Here is a 20,055-nt window from a genome sequence, read left to right as displayed (position 1 = left end):
CACAACTGTCTGTGCCCTGTTCCTTTGGCCTTCTACCAGCGGCAGAGGCTCCGGGAGTTGCTCATCCGTCAGCAGATCCAGAGGAACAACTTGAGGCAAGAAAAAGAGAGCGCAGCAGCTGCAGCCACCAGTGTTCAGTCCTCCTGGAATGCCGAGAGCACCGGACCAGCCTTTGAGCAGATCAACCGCAGCATGACTCCTTACCCATCGGCACAGGTAGGCCTGCAGCCACAGGCAGAGACCTGGATCCAGCTGCACTGTGAATTGTAGAATCTGACTTTCCATACAGTTTTTGATATATCACCGAAAAGCAGTGGTGAAATCCAATTTTTTTTACTACCGGTTCTGTGGGCACGGCTTGATGGGCATGGCGGGGGAAGGATACTGCAAAATCTCCATTCCCACCCCACTCTGGGGCCAGCGAGAGGTGGCATTTGCCGGTTCTCTGAACTACTCAAAATTTCCGCTACCGGTTCTCCAGAACCTGCTGGATTTCACCCCTGCAGAAAAGGTTCTGTCAGGCACGAAAGATAGGGTCCTTGCTGGAAAGATCAATTAAACTGATATACTGGGGTTGGTAAGGAATCTTCTCAACTAGTTGTCAGCACCTGGGAAGAGTTAGATAAGGGTCGACAGCATCCAAGAGGGGGTTGGACTTAATTCACTTGTAGCTATGTAGGGATTCTAGGCTGATCTCCCTTTTCACCCTGCCCTCAGGTTCTGCCATTCCTTCTCCTACAGATTTCATTCAGAGACCTAAAAGAGATCCTCTTTCTGGCATTCTGGAATAGAGACAGTACCAGGGTCTAAATTTGCTCTATCTGTTGTATGCATAGCCTTTTATACACCAATACCACCCTAGTGCTAAATCTGTAATGCTAAATCATGTTAAATCTAGTGAGATAAACGTTCAAATGAATATAATTGGGTAATGTCCTAATCGCACTAAACTTTGTACATTATTTATTTAATTTATTTTTTATTTATTCGTTTGTTTGTTTGTTTGTTTGTTTGTTTGTTTGTTTATTTATTTATTTATTTATTTATTTATTTATTTATTTATTTATTTATTTATTGTTTAAGTTTTTATGCCACCCATCTCCCCTATAAGGTGACTTGACACTATGACTTTCCGGAAAATATTTTACTCTACATAGAACTCGTACTAAGAGAAGAGAATAGTTGTAGCTCAGGATTGAACTGTGGGGTTCTTGGTGCTCTCTGAGCTTGGTTGTTTTCTTGCAAACGTTTCATTACCCAACAAGGTAACATCAACAGTGCTAAAAGTCGGTAGAAGTCTTGGATGAGAAGTGAAATGTCTTCAAAAGAAAAAAAACAAGAAAGTCCAGTTGCCTCCTGAAAAAGCACCTTTGGATCAACAGTGCTAGTATGTTGATGTTACCTAGTTGGGTAATAAAACACAGGCAAGAAAACAACCAAGCTCAGAGACACAAACGACCCCCAGAATTCATACTATTCTGTCAAGCAGTAATAGTCTGGAATGTTGACTCTTCCTTTCCGTAGGACAAGGGACTACTTGGCAACTTGGGGAGCGCTCCAGGAGGCAGCAAGCTGCCCAGTGGTGTGATGGTACAGGCACCCTACATGCAGGATGAACGACTGGCCCGGCCACCTCCAGCGGCAACACCCTCTGCCATGGATATCAATGGCAGGTAAGACTCTAGTTGGTGTTAGAAAAGCCAATCCGGTCACAATAGCAAGATGGACTGAAGGAAAGAGGCAAATCATTGATTCATAGGACCCACTTTCTAGCCAACAACACTTTCTTGCTTGTTTGTGACTTACTCCATCCGCTTTTATGCACACACACACACACCCAAAGTATCCTAGGATGGAGCCGTGGTGGCGCAGTGGTTCAAATGCAGTATTGCAGGCTATTTCTGCTGACTGCTGGCTGCTTGCAATTTGGCAGTTCAAATCTCACCAGGCTCAAGATTGACTCAGCCTTCCATCCTCCCGAGGTTGGTAAAATGAAGACCCAGATTGTTGGGGGAAATAGGCTGACTCTGTAAACTGCTTAGAGAGGGCGCTGCCAAGCGGTATGTAAGTCTGAGTGCTATTGCTATTGTGCCACAGAAATTCAGTGATAAAACAATGCTATCGAGTAGCAGAAGCAAGCTGTGCATATTATTCATTTATTAAATTTACACTGCCGCCAAATTCTCAGCAACCGTGTTTTGCAAATGATTTAAACAGGAAAATAATTTTTAAAAAGTGGCAAACCGAAAAGGGTAGAGATGGCAGAATAGTAAAACTGGATAAAAACAAACATTGGTCACAGCTGCCAACTGGTAGGGAAACTGTCCCCTATTTTTGAGAATTTCTTCGTACTGGCACCATTATATTACTGGGGCAAGGGGGAGAATTATAACAGGTATTCATCTATTTATCAAATACGTAAATTTCCCATCTCGCTATTAGATTCGACTTCAGAAAGCCTTTTAGGGTGAATGATAATAGGTTACCTAACTGTTGTTTTTTTTTACATGTCTCCTTTTTCAGGCCATCGGTGACAGCAGCTGCCCAGCCCTTTTATCCCCGCAGTGTCTTCCAAACGCCACCTACACAGCAACAAATGTGGCAGCAGCAACAAGCAGCATCCATGCGTCTCCCAATCTCTTCCCGTTTCCCCCAGCCCCCCACCCAAGACCTAAGTCGACAAACTTTGGGAGGCCTGGCTCCACGCCTGCCCGGTCCTGGTGAACAATTTCAGACCTCCTCTGGCCCACTGGGAGCCCAGTTCATCGAGTTGCGGCACAACATCCCAAAGGGAGTGCTAGGAAGTGGAGCTGGCCCTCCCTTCATCCAACAGAATCTGCAGGCTCGACCCAGATTCTTCCTGCCTGGGAACGACAGCACCAATCAGGCTTTGAAAGCTTCTGTTATGCCTGTGCAGGCCCCTGTCCTGGGAAACCAAGGCCTACAATCACAGAAGATCCCTATTTCATCCTCTCTTCAGGGTTCAGAGATGAGCAATAATCATCACTCTCATGCCAAGGCCATTCCCCAGTCGATACTGCCCCCTGGCAACATGGAGGTGCGACACATGGCCGCTCGAACCCCCTCTTCATCTGTCCCTAAAGATGTACCCCTCACCTCAACTAATGTTGATTCTACCCCAGCCGCTGGCAAGAATCAGCTAAGTCTGGTCAGTAGGCCGTTAGCTTGCGAGGTCCCGGTGGAACCCGATTTAGATGATGAGTTTGATTCTCACAAGGATCTTGTTGAAGATGACGATGACTTGGCCAACTTAAGCCTTGATCCAGACGTTGCCAAGGGTGATGATGATCTTGACAACCTGGATAACCTGGAAACCAATGACCCGCACCTCGATGATCTATTAAATGGTGATGAGTTTGATTTGCTGGCATATACAGACCCAGAGCTAGATACCGGAGATAAGAAGGATATCTTCAATGAGCATCTGCGGTTGGTGGAATCTGCCAACGAAAAGGCTGAACGTGAGGATCGGCTTAAAAAAGAACCCTCCGTAAGTCCCTACCTCAAGGATGCTCCTTCTGCTGGTGTTGGCAAGCCAGATGAACAGAAGGCACCATTAATGCCCAGAGATGATGGTCCCAAAGTGAAAGAGGGACTTGGTCTTCTTCAGGTTCCCTGTTCATCTTCTGCAAGGGTGTCTCCATCCCCTATCCTTGCAACCTTCAAGGCCCAAAGTGACCTGCTGGACAGCAAAATGGCTAGCCTGCCAGCTGATATCAAACCCAAGATAGAGGAAGGGTGTTTAAAGTCTTCGCCCTGCCAGTTTAACACTAGCACTGTAGAGAAACCACCTGTGAAATCTGAAGGAGCAGAGAAAATGATTGCTACCTTAGGAGTCAACATCAAAACCAACCAGAATCTTATGAGTCCTGGTGGAGTGCAACTTGGCATTACTCAGTTCCACAGCAACAATCACCCTCCCATATCAGATAAAGTCCTCTACAGCACCCAAACTCGTCCATCGCTTATTCCTGTCTCAATGCCCAACAACACTAATTCCATCCTGGAAAAGTTTGAGCTAGATGGAGGACCCTTGAGTTTGAGTAGCAGTCAGCAGCATTCTCCAGCTGATGAACTAGACAAAATGGAAAGCTCCTTGGTGGCCAGTGAGCTCCCGCTCCTGATTGAAGATCTGCTGGAACATGAAAAGAAGGAACTGCAGAAGAAGCAGCAGATGTCGGCCCAAATGCCAGGGGGCTCCCAGCACCTCCAGCCCCACACTGTATTGGCACATCCTGCTCCCCCTTCCCAACCTCATGATGGGCAGCTAGTAAGCCCTCAGCAACAGCTTCAGTTGAGCATTGTGGCCAGACCACAGAGCATGGTGGGCAACCAGCAACTGATGCATCAGCAGCAGCAACGTCTGGCTGGTCCTCAGCAAAACCAAGGGCTAGCACCACACCTGGCAGTGCCTCAGAACCAATCTCAACTTCTTGCTGCTCAGCATGGCATGCAGGCAACTCACAGCCAACAGAACCAACAGCAGCTCTTAGCCCAGAAGAATATGCAAGGTGTCCAGCAGCAGCAGCAGATGATGGGACTTAAGCCTCAGCAAATTGTGATGCAGCAGCAACAGCAGCAGCAGCAGCAACAACAGCAACAACAGCAGCAGCAGCAGTTGGCTAACAGCTTCTTCCCTGATACTGGTATGTGTCAGGTGCAAAAGATCAGGACCACATGCAAAGTTCCAGTTAAACTTTATTTCTAATTATGCCTATACACAAGCATCTACTCAACCAGTGGTTAGCGCTAACTTGACATTAGATAAGGATCAATGGAATTCAAGAGGGTTGGATTTGGTCCATTTGTGACTATATAGAGACTCTAGCAGTGGTGGAATTCAAATTTTTTTACTACCGGTTCTGTAGGCGTGGCTTGGTGGGGTGGGGTGGTTTGGTGGGCGTGGCAGGGGAAGGATACTGCAAAATCCCCATTCCCTCCCCGCTCCTGGGGGAAAGATTTTGCAAAATCTCCATTCCCACTCCACTCTGGGGCCAGCCAGAGGTGGTATTTGCTGGTTCTCTGAACTACTCAAAATTTCCGCTACCGGTTCTCCAGAACCTGCTGAATAGCACCCCTGGACTCTAGGCTGATTCCTCTTTTGACTCCACCCCCTGATTCTGCCATTCTTTCTTTTACATGATGGGAATTATAGCTAATCCCTGGGTTACGAGGGTTCATTAAGTGCCCAGAGCCCATTCAAAGTTACAAGATAAGTGCCCACTAGTGTTTACGAGCAAGTCCCAAAATTACAAATGATGCAGTACCATAGCAGTTGTTCACTCTTACGAATGACTTCAAGTCTGCAACATTCAGCCTATACCACCGCCCCTGCTCCCCAGAACTGCTTCTCCCTCCCATCCTGTAGTGGCCGCAATCACTTAACTTACAAGATCTGTCTCCTCTTTCCCACGGTTTTGCTTTTGAGGGACAGGAGAGTTGATGGAAACTCTTAGGTGCTGTAATATCGTGCTGGTTCCGGCACCCATCCTTTTTTTGCAGAGACTGGGTGCCCGAACTCATGCGAGATCACAGACCACAGAAACTTTCATTCTCAGCACGAAAACTGTTTGCGGTGCCTGTCTCCTGCTCCTCCCCCCAACTCCACCACCAGGACACTTTTTGCCAAGATGGAGACCTGAGAGAGATTGGAAGCTGCTTCACAGAAGGATTCACTCCCTTTTGAAACGCCCCATAGACACCTAGGCCTTTGAAAATGGAGGAATTCGCTCCGTAATGAAACACCCCATAGGTACCTATGAGGCCTTTGAAAACGGAGCAAATACTTCCATTTTCAAAGGCCTAGCTGTCTGTGGGGCGTTTCAAAATGGGGGGATTTGCTCAGGGGCGGGTTCCAAAACCCGTCGCTACTGGTTCGCTCGTGGGCATGTGCGCAACATTTCTGTGCATGCGCAGAAGCATCCAGGTGGGTGGGCAGAGCCTTCCGCCACCGCTGCTACCAGTTCATCTGTTCCGGGGCGAACCTGTAGCCACCCACCACTGGATTTGCTCTATTTTCAAAGGCCTCATAGGTGTCTTGGGGGTATTTCAAAACGAAGCAAATCCCTCTGTTTTCAAAGGCCTCATAGACACCTAGGATGCACGCGCTCACATTTGTGAACCAGTAGGGAAATTAAGTGAATACCACCCCTGTCCATAGGAGATAGCTATATGTACCTATGAGTACAATGAGGATATCAGATCAATCAGGTGTGATTTAAACATATGAAAAAGAGAAGTCTTAGAAAAATTACCTTTACCATGTGATCTTGGCTCTAAAGTATTGGTTCTCTGTGAATTTGGAGCTGTCATATGGTGAGTTCAATTCACTCCCATATTAGAAATAATAGCCTGAAGCTGCTTTAGATTGGTGGTGATGTTTGTTTGAGTTTACTGTATGCAAGCAATAGAAATCCAGGTGATCACTAAATGGCAGCAGAGAATTAGAGTTTAATATTTCCAGCAAGTCTTTAGCAAGGGGGGATTTTCCAGTCAACTAACTGTTCGTTTTAATGAACTATGCATTAGATCACAAATGCTTTTAATGTTGAGATAACAGCAATACATAGGCTCCTCATGTGTTGGTCTCTTTTCTCTCGTTTGTACCTCCCACCTCCTGTCCCCCATGTGCTTGTAAAGATCTAGATAAATTTGCTACTGAGGACATAATGGATCCCATTGCCAAAGCCAAGATGGTAGCTCTCAAGGGTATCAAGAAGGTCATGGCACAAGGCAGCATTGGGGTTGCTCCAGGCATGAACAGGTAAGCAGTAAACTGGACCGTTGATGGAGCAGAAGGTTTTGAGGCAGGATTCCCATGTAACAATTGCAGCAGCTGCTCAACACAATTTGAGCTTCCTCCCCATCTTTATTATTAAATTCAAATAACGAGTTTTATAAGTAAAAGATAAATGATAGATTTACACCAGCCCTCCTGCCTGAGTTAATATAGCAGTTTGGTGCCTACTGAACTGGAAATTTTGGGGGCTGTGCTCCAGAGTAAGCAGAGAAAGGCTACTCTATCTTACGTGGCATAGTGTCTTTAATTTTCATTTGATTATTGAAGAGGTAATCATTATTGTTAATATTACATGAATGTTCTGGAAGCAAAGACAGTGGCTTTCTAAGGATGACTCCTGATGAGATACTTACATTGCAATAATAAAAACAAAAAAAAAGGCCATTTGTCACTTCCTGTCTTTTGAAGGAAGTCCTTGCTTAACAAACGGTTGCTTAGTTGTTAAGCAAAATTGTTTAATGATTGTTAAGGTTCCGGCAGACCCCTCAAAAGCTACTTACGACCCAGTCCCGAAATCACAGCTGTAGCACTACTCCCATTGTTGTTTGTCGCTACAACTGACCACAAAAATGCTGCTGTGTTCCCGCATCTAATCCACCCCCCATCCCTCCCTCCAGGTCCCCCCAGGCCTTTCCTCACCATCACTGGGGCCTCCACAGCCTTTTTCTCCCCCATTAGGTCCCTGCAGAGCTTGGGCCTCCTCCCTCCCACCCACCCACCCTCTGTCACTGATTGCACACTTTGAAAATCTTTGGAGTTCTGGAGCTTTCTGCAGTGCTGTGTAACCTGGGTGGCCTCATGACACATTTCCAGAAGCAGCTACCATTTTCTAAGTGATCAAAATGGCGGCCGCTTCTGAATCACACCATGCAGTTGCCTGACAAAGCAGCCCTTTCTGCTTCTGAACAGCATTGCATGTGCCTCCTTGGAAACTTTCACCAATCAGGAAGGGCATGAATCGAATAAATAGGTGACCAAACTCACACCTTGTTTGCACCTGCACCCCAGACATCTCCACAGGTCCTGTACCAAAGCTAGCATCAGTTGGAAACAAATACTTTGTTTGCTCTTTTGGTTCGGTTGATGTGGCAGCATTTTTGCGAATTCCCAATAATTTAACTTTATTCTCCTCAAAGCAGTTTAACCTGCTCAGCATAGAAATCAGCTAGCTCCATGTTGGCTAACAAAAGCATTATAAGTTTGTTTGATAGGTTTGGGTTTTTTTGCATTGACTGAATTAAACTTTCTTTAATTCCTGTTAATACTGAAGATTTTAAAATTTCCCTCACCAAGCAACATAAACAATGATCCAGGTCCTTCCATTCACCTTACATGCATCCCAAATTATCTGAATATTAGTTGGATTACATTTTTAAAAAAAAATGATAATATTTGCTGTCTAATATAAGTAGGAAATTTATTACGTTATCACAGAAGTATTAAAATTCTACCATGAACAAACATTTTTAAATTGAAGTGTTTCTATGATTGAAGCTTCATCTGATACAACAGCCTTGGAATCTAAAACACAATCTAATAGAAGACAAAATAAATTTTAAAAAATCACAAAAAATTTGTGGCATGGGAAGTAAATGTGTAATCCCTAGCGGTGAGATAAAATTTATGACAAATATATACAGAATTAAGTGAATGGAAACAAGCATAAAACATTTTCTAATTCTGATCACAAAGTACATTTTGGGTAGGATACTCCATAATAAAATCAAAGGCATAATTGTCATCACCACCAAAAATAATGAAATCATGTTGAATTACCTAGCTGCTATCAGTCCCAGACAATGTCATTAGTGAAGGAAGATGGAAATTGCAGTCCAAAAACTTAACAGAGATCCAGATTTGCTCGTCCAGCCCTAGACTAATAATAGCTGTATCCATTGTATTTATATGGTATCTTTCAATCATTTTGTGCCCTGCATCCTTCCTCCTCCTAGGCAACAAGTCTCCTTGCTGGCTCAGAGGTTATCTGGAGCTTCATCTTCATCTGAAGTGACAAATCACATTTTACCTGTAACTGGAGGGCAGGTGAGCAGTGATTGGCAGGCCGCGTGAGGTTTTCTGTTGGTGGGTTTGGGGGGAGTTGAAGTGATTCATTGGCATCAGGTGCAACAACCAAACCCACATGTGCAGAGTTCAAGCGAGTTACTTTATTCTGCCTAGTACTGGAATCTTCCCCAAGTCTGACAGCTTTCTCCTGGGAGCTATTACATAAGGCTCCAAGGAAGCTTGGGGGCGGGGGGAGGTGTTGGTCCTAGCCCTTTTGCAGTTGAGCAGTGACTTTAGGCAGACTCTGTGCTTGATCCCTCCTCCCTGCCAGGCTGAATGTTTCTGCACAGTTGGCAGTGGAGAATAAGGGTTTTGGCTAGAGATGCTATAGAGAGAATAGTAGGTGGAGTTTCATTTTAACCATAAAAGTTTATTAGGTTACTTTAAGTTATCTCAAGGAATAAAGTATAGGAGGAGGAAGAGTTTTCTTTATCCATTTTGAGGTAGTTTCGTGCATAAATGAAATGGCTATTGTACAATATTTTTAAAAAGATAAGGCTGCTTGTAGTTCCTGGCATAGGGCCGGGCTATTTACGGGACCGCCTGCTGCTACCGAATACCTCTCACCGACCCGTGCGCTCTCACAGAGAGGGACTCCTCAGGGTGCCGTCAGCTAGGCAGTGCCATCTGGCGACACCCAGGGGAAGGGCCTTCTCTGTGGGGGCTCCCACCCTTTGGAACGAGCTTCCCCCAGGACTTCGTCAACTTCCGGACCGCCGGACCTTTCGCCGTGAGCTTAAAACTCATCTATTCATCTGCGCAGGACTGGACTAGATTTTAGATTTTAAATTTAAATTGGTTTTAATGGGTTTTATTATGTATACTGTTATTTTTAATTATTTGGCTATTTGGAATAAGTTTTTTAATGGATGTTTTATTTTGTATCTATATGTTTTTTATCTGCCTATAAACCGCCCTGAGTCCCTAGGGAGATAGGGCGGTATATAAATACGAAAAAATAAATAAATAAATAAATAAGTTAAACTTCCTTGCAGGAGCGCAACAACGATCCAGCACAGGCTCGTCCAAACCCTCCAACCTTTGCTCAAGGTGTCATCAGTGAGTAGCTGGCCGGGTAGTGCTTTTCTTTACAGTCTCTTCTTGGCTTATCTTGCATACAATACAGTCATTTGCTGAGATCATTTCGGATTGCTTAATTTGGAATAACTATTGCTTTCTGGTTCCAAGTACAGTTTCTGTGCTGCATAAATATTTATGTTCATGAACGTGTGGAAGGCTGACACAAAAGACTAGTAACATAATTCTTATTTGTATTGGTTTGTTGTGTTAAAACCAGGCATCCATGTTCTTTCAGCTGTACATGGAAAGTCAAGGAAGGTGTGGGGGTAGATGCCATTCTCAGACATAACTGAGAAGGAACTTTTTCATCAGTTCTCAGCAGAGCCTAAGCTGTCTTCTGGGAAATGTACGAGTTCTGAAGTAATGGGCCAAATTGGACATACTATATGCTAAAGAGAAAATAAGGAATTGTTTGGAAGCATACTTCCTAACCTTCATTTTTATGTATTGCGTCCCCAATTGCTATAAAAACAGACTGTGAATATTTTTTTTAAAAATGGCCGAAGTCTATTGAAAAATAATACGCAACCTTGAAAACGACGGTTGTCATTCAATCATATTTTCTTTTTTAGTCTACATCCAATTGGTAGATCCAAATCTTTGTAAAACACTTACTGGATGCTAGTTGGCATGCTGAGAAAAGGAAGAGAAATGTCTTTTCATCTTTAGCTCGTGGTTTGTTTGCCAATACAAATAAGTATTTTTAAGGGCAGTGATGTTTGTGATGTTTCTGGGCTGCCTTAATTACCCACAGATCTGCTTGAACAGGAGAATGACTTTCACCCAAACTACCCTGCCACATTGCAGTGCAATAATGTGGTTTGCTGAATTCTGGCTTAGCATAATGGGTGAAATCTACCATTGTAGATTGATATCCAGGCTTTATCACAATGCACTGTGTAAACCAGGTCATTATAACATTCAAGAAACCACCTTTTAACTAATAACATCAATATTAATAACAATGTTAGTATGATGGAGGCAGCACCTAAATACAGCATGTTTGTAGCTTTTGTGTTCCTTCTTTCTGATCCTGAGATATTAGTCCCTAGCACACCTGTTCCTAGCACACCCCAAAAAATAAATCTCAAAAATCTGAAGTAGAGAAAAAAATATCCCTGAAGATTTTAATATCAAACAAAGCAGATGTACCTATCCTGTGCTGCTTCCTGCAGTGATCGGTCTTGACTTGCTGCAGATGTTAGCAATTTTTGTTTTTTCCTATGCAAGGCATGATTCACAGGCGTGGCTCTCCAGCTACCCAAATCCTCCTCTTCTGTTTCCATCTCCAGATGAGGCTGATCAGCGTCAGTACGAAGAGTGGCTTTTCCACACCCAGCAGCTTCTCCAGATGCAGCTAAAGGTGTTGGAGGAACAAATCGGGGTGCACCGCAAGTCCCGCAAGGCCCTGTGTGCCAAGCAGCGGACGGCTAAAAAGGCCGGCCGTGAATTCCCGGAGGCTGATGCTGAAAAGCTGAAGCTAGTAACTGAGCAACAGAGCAAGATCCAAAAGCAGCTGGATCAGGTATGTTCCTGTATCGGGGCTCTCTATACACCCGGTTCCTGATTTGACCAAGAAAGTGGCACATGTGCCTGTGTCTCTGTGCACATATGTACAACATTAGCAGACCCTAGGTTATTTATTCATTTATAGTTTAGTTCACCCAGTAACCCAGAGCTGTATGTGTGGTTTCAACTGTGGCTAAAAGATAGTCGCCGCCTATGGAAACAGAACCAAAATAACGTAAGAATGGGCGAGATGGGCGGCGCACGAATTGAATAAATAAAATAATAATAATAATAATAACAACTAATAACCTGTAAGAACAAGAGACTTGTTTGTTTCCTCTGGAGTGAGGGGTGCTAACAGAGGAAGACGAATGAGAGATTGAACAAATTAAGGTAAAGGTCAATCAATCAGAATAGAGCCGGGAGGGACCTTGGAGGTCTTCTAGTCCAGCCCCCTGCTCAAGAAGGAGACCCTGCACCATGTCAGACAGGTGGCTGTCCAGTCTTTTCTTAAAAACCTCCAGTGATGGGAGCACCTACAGCTTCTGAAGGCAAGCCGTTCCATTGGTTAATGGTTCTCGCTATTAGGAAGTTTCTCCTTAATTCCAAGTTGCAGATTGAAATGTCCAGTGAGAACAAGGAGGGGGGAATTGGGGCAACTGCTAGGCGGAAGAGCAGGCGGAGATAGTATTATTTTCAGTGGGGAGATTAGAGTTCAATGTGAGGTAAATCTCCTATCCTTGACCCTTCTGAGCAAAGAGAGTTGCCTTCTCCTGGGGAAGAGAAAAGGAGATAAGCCATGGAGTTCCTTCTGATGTTCTCTTTCCCACTCAACAGGTCCGAAAGCAGCAGAAGGAACATACCAACCTCATGGCTGAGTACCGCAACAAGCAGCAGCAGCACCAACAACAAACCTCCACGGTCATGGCCCTCAGCCCCTCCCAAAGCCCTCGTCTCATGAACAAACTTCCCAGCCAGTTGCTTTCTACTCACGGCCTCCAGCAGGGGACACAAGGCCTGCCTGGTCAGGCGGGGGGCCTGCGCCTCCCTCAGGCTGCGCCCATGGCCGTGCAACAGGGCTTACCGTTCATGAGCCAGCAACAGTCACCGTTGCCGCCACCATCCGGGGCCACCCCCGCCAACAATTTCTTTCCTGGCAACCGCCTGTTACAGGAGAGACAGCTGCAGCAGCATAGGCTACAGCTGGCTCAGAAGCTGCAGCAGCAGAACTTCATGGGACAAATGACAATGCAGCAGCAGCAGCAGCAGCAAGGCATGATGGGACAGCTGTCTGTGCAACAGCAGCAGCAGCAGCTTCAGCTTCAGCAGCAAAACCTGATGGGACAGGTATCCGTGCAGCAGCAGCAACAGCAGCAGCAGCAACAACAACAACAGCAACAAAGCACAATCGGCCAATCTGGTTTGATGGGTCAGCCGCCACCACCACCACCACCCACCCCACAGCCAAATCAGAACCTGCTCCCTAAGCAACAAGGGCTGCTGAACAGCCAGCCAGGAGCTGTGATCCAGCAACTCTCTCCGCAGCAACAGCAGCAGCAGCAGCAACAGGTCATACTAGGGCACTCCATGCTGCAGCAGCATCAGGGTGTGTTAAGCCACCAGACTGCCCAGAGGCCAATGCTGTTGACACCTCAGCAACATCGGGCCCTGGGTTGTCCTCAGCAGCTGGCCCAGCAGACTCAGGGGATGATGGGGCACCGGCTTCTTTTGTCTCCTCAACAGCAGCAGCAGCCGCCCCCACCGCCACTAACACCACATCAGGCAGGACTCCTTGGCCAGCAGAGGTTGCTAGGCCAGCAGCAGCAGCAGCAGCAGCAGCAGAATTCCCTAGCCCAGCACCAGGCCCTCCTCAGCCAGGGGCAGGGCACACAGCCAGGAATGTTGTCCCAGGCCCCTCCACCAAGTGCCCTTAGCCAAGGGCAGGGCATAGCCCCTGAGCCTATCCAGCACTTTGCGCAGCAGGGATCTCTGAACCAGCCACTGCACTCAGGTCAGGGAATGCAGCCAGCTCTGCCAGCACAACAGCAACAGCAGCAGCAGCAGCAGCAGGGCTTGGCTGTGAAGGAACAGCAGGGAGGGCCGGAAGGCTCCAGCGTCCTTCCCCAGGAGGGAGCAGTCCTGCAGCAGCAACAGCTTCGGCCTCATTTAGGAGGTCAGGAGCTGGGAGGACAGATGAATCCCCCTGACCAGCAAGGGTTGCCCGGCCACGGAGCCTCTTTGCAAGAGCAGTCCACTCAGCTGATGCTCCAGCAGCATGGGGAACCACAGAAGCAGCCGGCCGATCTGGGCCAAGCACAGCAGCTTCACCTGGACTCTCAGCAGAAGAGCCTGCTGGGCCCGATGCAGATGCAGATGCAGCCACAGCAGCCAAACAGTAACCTGCAGCAGCAAGGCAGCCATCTGCAGCAGCCCCTGCGGACTCACCCGACAATGGATGGTATCTTGCATCAAGAGGTGTCTCCTCAGCAACCGCCACACCACCACCATCAGCACCGGGAGGCCCCTCAGCCTCCCCACTTGCTCAGTCAGCAGATGGAGCAGCAAAGCCAAGGGCAGAACATCATGGCTCCGCAGCAAAGGATTGTGGGCCAAAATCTGGAACAACCTTCCAAAGGCTTACCGGGCCAACTTGCGCATCAAAACCCAGCTGGAACTTCCAAAACCCCTGGGTTGATAATGTCATTGCAGCAGCAGCAGCAAAGCATGATGGTCCCACAGTCATCACCCCAAGGCCAAAACTTCCTGGCCAGCCCTGTAATGGGTCAGATCCGGGCTCAGCTTCAGGGAGTCATCTCTAAAAATCCACAGCTCCGGAACCTCACTCCTCAACAGCAGCAGCAGCTGCAAGCTCTGCTCATACAACGGCATCAGCAGAATTTGCTGCAGCAGAACCAAGCGTTGCGGCAAGGCAGCCCTTACCCAGGGCAGGCCCAGGTGTCATTGGACCAGGGCCGGCCAGCTGCTCCCCAGCTTCCCCTCCCCAGCTCCATGGGACAGCAGATCCCAAGGCAGCCCCCTCTTGCTGTATTCCAGTTTCGTCCAGAGCAGGGATTTGCTGCATCTGCCGAGCACCAGAAGGTCCCGGTGAACCAGCAGGTGGCCACCAGTCCTCACCAGCAGGGGGCACTAAGGCTTCCGACTCCTCAGACTCCCTCCGTTCCCTTGGGCGCTGCTGGTGTGGCCTCTCTACCACCACAGCAGCCCAGCCCTTCAGAGCCAAAGAGACCATCCCCATTGCTCCTGGCTAAAAGCCCTGAACAGCAGCCGGCCCCCAGCCAGAAACACCAGCCCACCACTCCCAGTCCCCTGCTTTCCCCCAACCCAGCGCTTTTCGTTCCAAACACAAAGGAAGCAGCTCTTGGCTCAGGGAGCTTCAGAGACTCATTATCCCCCACCAAAGTGCCCACGGAACCAGCATCGGTCAATGGGCAGACGAGGGAATTGGCTTCCTTAGTCGTGGGAAAAGCTTTGCCCCAATTGGGAGACCCTCCCCTTGTTTGTATCAAACAGGAACCCAGGGAAGAGGTAGCCCAGTGCGCACTGATGAGTGGTCCCCAGCCAGTCAAGCGGGAAGCAAACGGGGAGCCCGTCTCACAAGCAGCCACTGTGGCTGCTGCTGTTGCTGCTGCTGCTGCTGCTGCGGTGCCCACTAACAATAACAGCCTCAGCCGCACTGAAGCTGGCCACCTCTTGCTACAGAAATTGCTACGCGCCAAGAACGTCACACTGGGAACTCAGCGCTCGGGTGATGTCAATGGGCACGTGGACGGCAAGTTTGCTGCGACGGAGGGCCGATTGCAGATGGCACCAGATGTTCGGGAGGTGAGCATAAAAGGGAAAGGGAACCGTGGTGGCCGCAGTTGCAGAAATCCTGGCTTTTTTGAGCCCACCTAGTTTTGTGATATCCCTGGGGCTAATGAATACCCGAATTGAAAACTATATCTGAAAGCCAGGCCCACCTCTGCCCACCAATGGCAGAGAAGGTATTTTTGGCACGGTGGAATGGATTTCACGAAGAAGCGATTGAAAAAGGTCTCCTTTTGGGAGATGAAATCCTTTATAAAAGAAGAAAGGTGTTAGGTAGTGCCATTCTCTGCTTTCGGTGGGCATCGCTTCTCTGCCGCTGGCTAGTTTGGGCCACCCTTTTATTATGGAATGGTTAACAGTCACAGTTGGGGGAGGGATAATATCACTAAAATATCATTCTGAATCAGAATTTGGTAGAGTAATTTCTGCAAATTCTAGGTGTCCACACATGAGGCTGCAGGGGGCCTCCTTCGGCCTTTTTGACAGGCTTCAAATGTCTAATGGAGATTCTCAGTCATCCAGGTCACGGTCATCCTAAAGGGGCTTTTCCAAAAGGCAGCTGGACTTCCTTGGTTTTTTTCCCTTGAAAATGTTTCGGTTCTCAAGCTTCTTGGATGAGAAGCAAAACGTTTTCAAGGGGAGAAAAGTCCAGTTGCCTTTTTGGAGAAGCACCTTTGGGATGACATTGCCTTTCATTCAGGTTTTGAAATATACCTTATACAGGTAGTCCTCGACTTACAACAGTTCATTTAGGAACTGTTTATTTAGGAACTGTTTAGTAATTGTTCAAAGTTACGGCGCTGAAAAAAATGTGACTTACGACTGTTTTTCACAGTTATGACATTTGCAGCATCTCCATGATCATATGATCAAAATTCAGATTTTTTTTATTATTTGCATTTATTTTTATTTATTTATTTATTTCGATTTTTATACCGCCCTTCTCCCGAAGGACTCAGGGCAGTGTACAGCCAAATACAAATACTATATAAACATTAAAAGAAATTAAAAAACATATTATAATGTGGCTGAAATATTAAAACAATTTAAAATCTTAAAATATAAATAACCCCAATAAAATTTCAATCCAGTCCCGCTTGAATAAATAGGTGCGTTTTCAGCTCACGGCGAAAAGTCCGAAGATCAGGCACTTGATGTAAACCAGGGGGAAGTTCATTCCAAAGCGTAGGAGCTCCAACAGAGAAGGCCCTACCCCTGGGGGCCGCCAGCCGACATTGCTTGGCGGACGGCACCCTGAGAAGGCCCTCTCTGTGTGAGCGTACGGGTCAGTGGGAGGCAAAAGGTAACAGCAGGCGGTCCCGTAAGTACCCGGGCCCTAAGCCATGGAGCGCTTTAAAGGTAGTAACCAGAATCTTGAAGCGCACCCGAAAGACCACAGGAAGCCAGTGCAAACTGCGCAGGATTGGTGTTACATGGGAGCAACGAGTTGCTCCCACTATTACCCGCGCAGCTGCATTCTGGACTAACTGCAGCCTCCGGGTGTACTTCAAGGGCAGCCCCATGTAGAGAGCATTGCAATAGTCCAAGCGGGAAGTGACAAGGGCATGAGTGACCGTGCATAAGGCATATATATCTCCAAAGACTCAGGGCGGCTTACACTATGTTAGCAATAGTCTTCATCCTATTTGTATATTTATATACAAAGTCAACTTATTGCCCCCAACAATCTGGGTCCTCATTTTACCTACCTTATAAAGGATGGAAGGCTGAGTCAACCTTGGGCCTGGTGGGACTAGAACCTGCAGTAATTGCAAGCAGCTGCTGTTAATAACAGACAGACTTAGTCTGCTGAGCCACCAGAGGCCCTGGCAACTGGTTCCTATTTATGACAGTTGCAGTGTCCCGGGGTCATGTGATCCCCTTTTGCGACCTTTTGACAAGCAGAGTCAATGGGGAAGCCAAGTTCACTTAACAACCGGGTTACTAACTTATCAACTACAGTGATTCACTTAACAACTGAGGAAAGGAAGGTCATAAAATGGGATTAAGAATAGAAATCTGTTGCTCCATTGTGGTCGTAAATCGAGGACTACCTGTAATGCTAACTGATTTCTGCCCTTCTCCTGCTACAACCATTGAGATGAGGGACATACCTCTTTATCCCATTTTTTTTTTTTTAAAAAGTATCTTCCCCAAATGTGGTTGAATGTGTAGATTCCCTAGTAAAACAGTGAAGTGAGATGAGAGGTTTGGCATAGCCCTCTGCAGAGTGTTGCCACTGGACACATGAGGAAGCAACATTTAAAACACTTTCTCTTCATCTGAAGTATAAAATAGGGCTGCCCGTAATTCTGTCCCTCCTGCTCAGACTTCTTGGTACTTTTGCTTGTGACTCACTTAGCTCATCTGGGGCAGTGGGTGAGGGTTGAGTGGGTGAGCTTCTATAAAATGACTCCACCATGGAGCCAGTTTGCAGAGGAGAGAAAAGGACTACTGCCTGCCTCTCTCCTCACCAGGATGTCCTCGCAGCAAAGAAACTCCCCCCACCGAAGCCAAAGCGATCCCAGAAAGCTGGGGAACGACTTGTCAATTCCCGCAAGAAACTGCGCAAGGAGGATGGAGTGAAGTCCAACGAAGCCCTCATGAAACAACTGAAGCAGGTACAACTCTTTTGGATTTGTTTGGCTGAAAGGCTGAGTCAGAATCAAGTGTGTTTGTGTGTTGCGTGAAAAAGACCACGACAGTCCTAAGTAGATAAATAGGGCTTTTATTTTTCTGGGGTTTTTCTGCAAGTATCAGTAATATTTGAATACATTGAATATACAGCATTAAACATTGGATTTCCCACTCTATTATTCCTGGGAATAAATTGATTTATAAAATTTAGGAATGGTATCTCCCCCCCGACCCCCGCACAGAGTGGAGCTATTCCCAAACTCATGCATGCCTCCAATTTTTCCTCACATTTTTAATCCATTTTATGAATCTAGTGAACCGTCAATTATTTTCTATCTTTTTATTTGGGGTTGAATTTTGGTTGGTTAGAAAAAAAAAACAAGGGGACCGATATAGTTGAAGCCATTTTACAAACCAGATTTGTTTTTCATTGCGAACTCATAAATTACATCTCCAAATATCTGAAGCTATTTTCCCTTATTAATGTATCTTTAATAAATGAGAAAACAAGGTGGCCTAATAAATTTTGTGTTAGAATGTGGTAATTTAATTTTTTTAAAGCAAATGATTTTATGCTTCAACAATATTATAATAATATTGCAATGTATACAATGAATGTAAAGATATTCATTTTAAATACACATTAAAATCCTCGTGGTAGTATTGAATGGATAGCATATATAAGACATATGAAAAAGAAAAGGCCTTTTGCAAGATGAGGAACGAAACAGGAAATGGAAGCTTCTGTTCTTTCCATTTGTTATTCATTCCCAGATTTTTTTTGAGGAATTACAAAGTACTAAGCATAAATTGCTTTTTTGTTAGAGTAGGCTATGCACAAATATGCATAAGCAAAGTAATTGAAAATCAGTAGCGTTTCACAGGGCCAGATTATTTTCTTGTAGAATAATATAAGCCAGGAGTAGATAAATTGCTTCTTAAACTGTGTAAACTTTTATCACACCAAGTATTTGAATGTTCCAGTTTGTTTTTTAAAAAAACCCTATATTATTGTAAATTCTAAACTCAGAAAAATTCCATAAATGTTGGGCTAATTGCAGAATCAATTAGCTTTCTAATACGGATACTTTCCAATTAATTAATTAGTTCCAAAGTAGTGGTAATCCTGTTCAACCAGGATTTATTTGTCATGTACAAGGAGTTGATAATTCTGTGCATCAGATTTACAGTCCTTTTGACTTAAAATAAATCAATACACATTTTTCATTCCTCCCAGATTTTCTTTTTATACAGATTTTTAAGTACGGCCCATCATTTTATATTCTTTTTTGGAAAAGATGAAAAGAAATGGTGTTATGATTCAACCCTATTTGTAGAAGAATGTTCTGCAACAGGGCGCTCTCATTTTCTGTCTCTTTGTGCAGATAACATACTAGAAAGTGACATAAGTTGTTTTGTTCCCAGATGACCTATTGGTGCTCATTCATAACCTTGAATCTTCCCTATCTCAATAAAATAGATTTGGTATCCTGTTCAGGGTATCATATTAAGAGTTCAGAAGCAGCACAAACAAGTCAACTGCATTAACACACACTGCCTTAAAGAAAGACCTGAGCTGGTTGAGGATGGTCTAATGCAGGGGTGTCAAACTCGATTTCATTGAGGGCCACATCAGGGTTGTGTTTGACCTTGGAGGGGTGGGAGGCCAGGATGGGCATGGCCAGCTTGATGTCACTTGTGTCAGGGGTGCCTATGGCAGCCCAAGTGCTCTGCCAGTGAAACCAGGCTCCCAATCCGTTTTTGGCTGGGACAGCCTCCTGCAACCCTCTGCCAGCGAAATCTCTGTTTTCACTGGCAGAGGATTGCAGGAAGCCGTTCCAGTTGAAAACGGAGATTGGGAGCCCGTTTTCGCTGGCAGAGGCACTGTGGGCCGGTCCTTCGCTGTTTCCAGGGCAGCCCCTGGGCCATATCGAAGTACCCTGCAGGCTGGCTCCAGCCGGTGGGCCTTGAGTTTGACACCGCTGGTCTAATGTAGCTTCTTCTTGCCTTCAGCAAAATCCCACCAGCTGTGGATACTGTAGATACATATATTTTCAAAAACCATGCAGGAGCTATGTAACCTCGAGATTTTCCCACTAAAGTAATGGGAGAATAGG

The 20,055-nt window shown here is 46.0% G+C and overlaps 1 protein-coding gene across 8 annotated transcripts in view; it reads left to right on the top strand.

Annotated features, from left to right (window-relative positions):
* Positions 1–20,055, top strand: part of KMT2D (lysine methyltransferase 2D) — a 126,645-nt gene that overhangs the window by 80,435 nt on the left and 26,155 nt on the right. For all 8 annotated transcript variants that reach the window (XM_058165624.1, XM_058165623.1, XM_058165622.1 and 5 more), the window contains 9 exons: positions 40–216; positions 1,525–1,673; positions 2,524–4,667; positions 6,661–6,784; positions 8,773–8,863; positions 9,880–9,943; positions 11,257–11,489; positions 12,311–15,316; positions 17,779–17,922. In XM_058165624.1, coding sequence (XP_058021607.1) covers positions 40–216; positions 1,525–1,673; positions 2,524–4,667; positions 6,661–6,784; positions 8,773–8,863; positions 9,880–9,943; positions 11,257–11,489; positions 12,311–15,316; positions 17,779–17,922 — 6,132 coding nt within the window. The remainder of the gene's footprint in view (positions 1–39; positions 217–1,524; positions 1,674–2,523; positions 4,668–6,660; positions 6,785–8,772; positions 8,864–9,879; positions 9,944–11,256; positions 11,490–12,310; positions 15,317–17,778; positions 17,923–20,055) is intronic.

Source organism: Ahaetulla prasina, chromosome 2 (genome assembly GCF_028640845.1).
Source record: "Ahaetulla prasina isolate Xishuangbanna chromosome 2, ASM2864084v1, whole genome shotgun sequence".
NCBI classification, from domain to species: domain Eukaryota; kingdom Metazoa; phylum Chordata; class Lepidosauria; order Squamata; family Colubridae; genus Ahaetulla; species Ahaetulla prasina.
The sequence above is the reverse complement of the archived record's forward strand: the minus strand, read 5'-3'. Positions and strand labels throughout refer to the sequence as shown.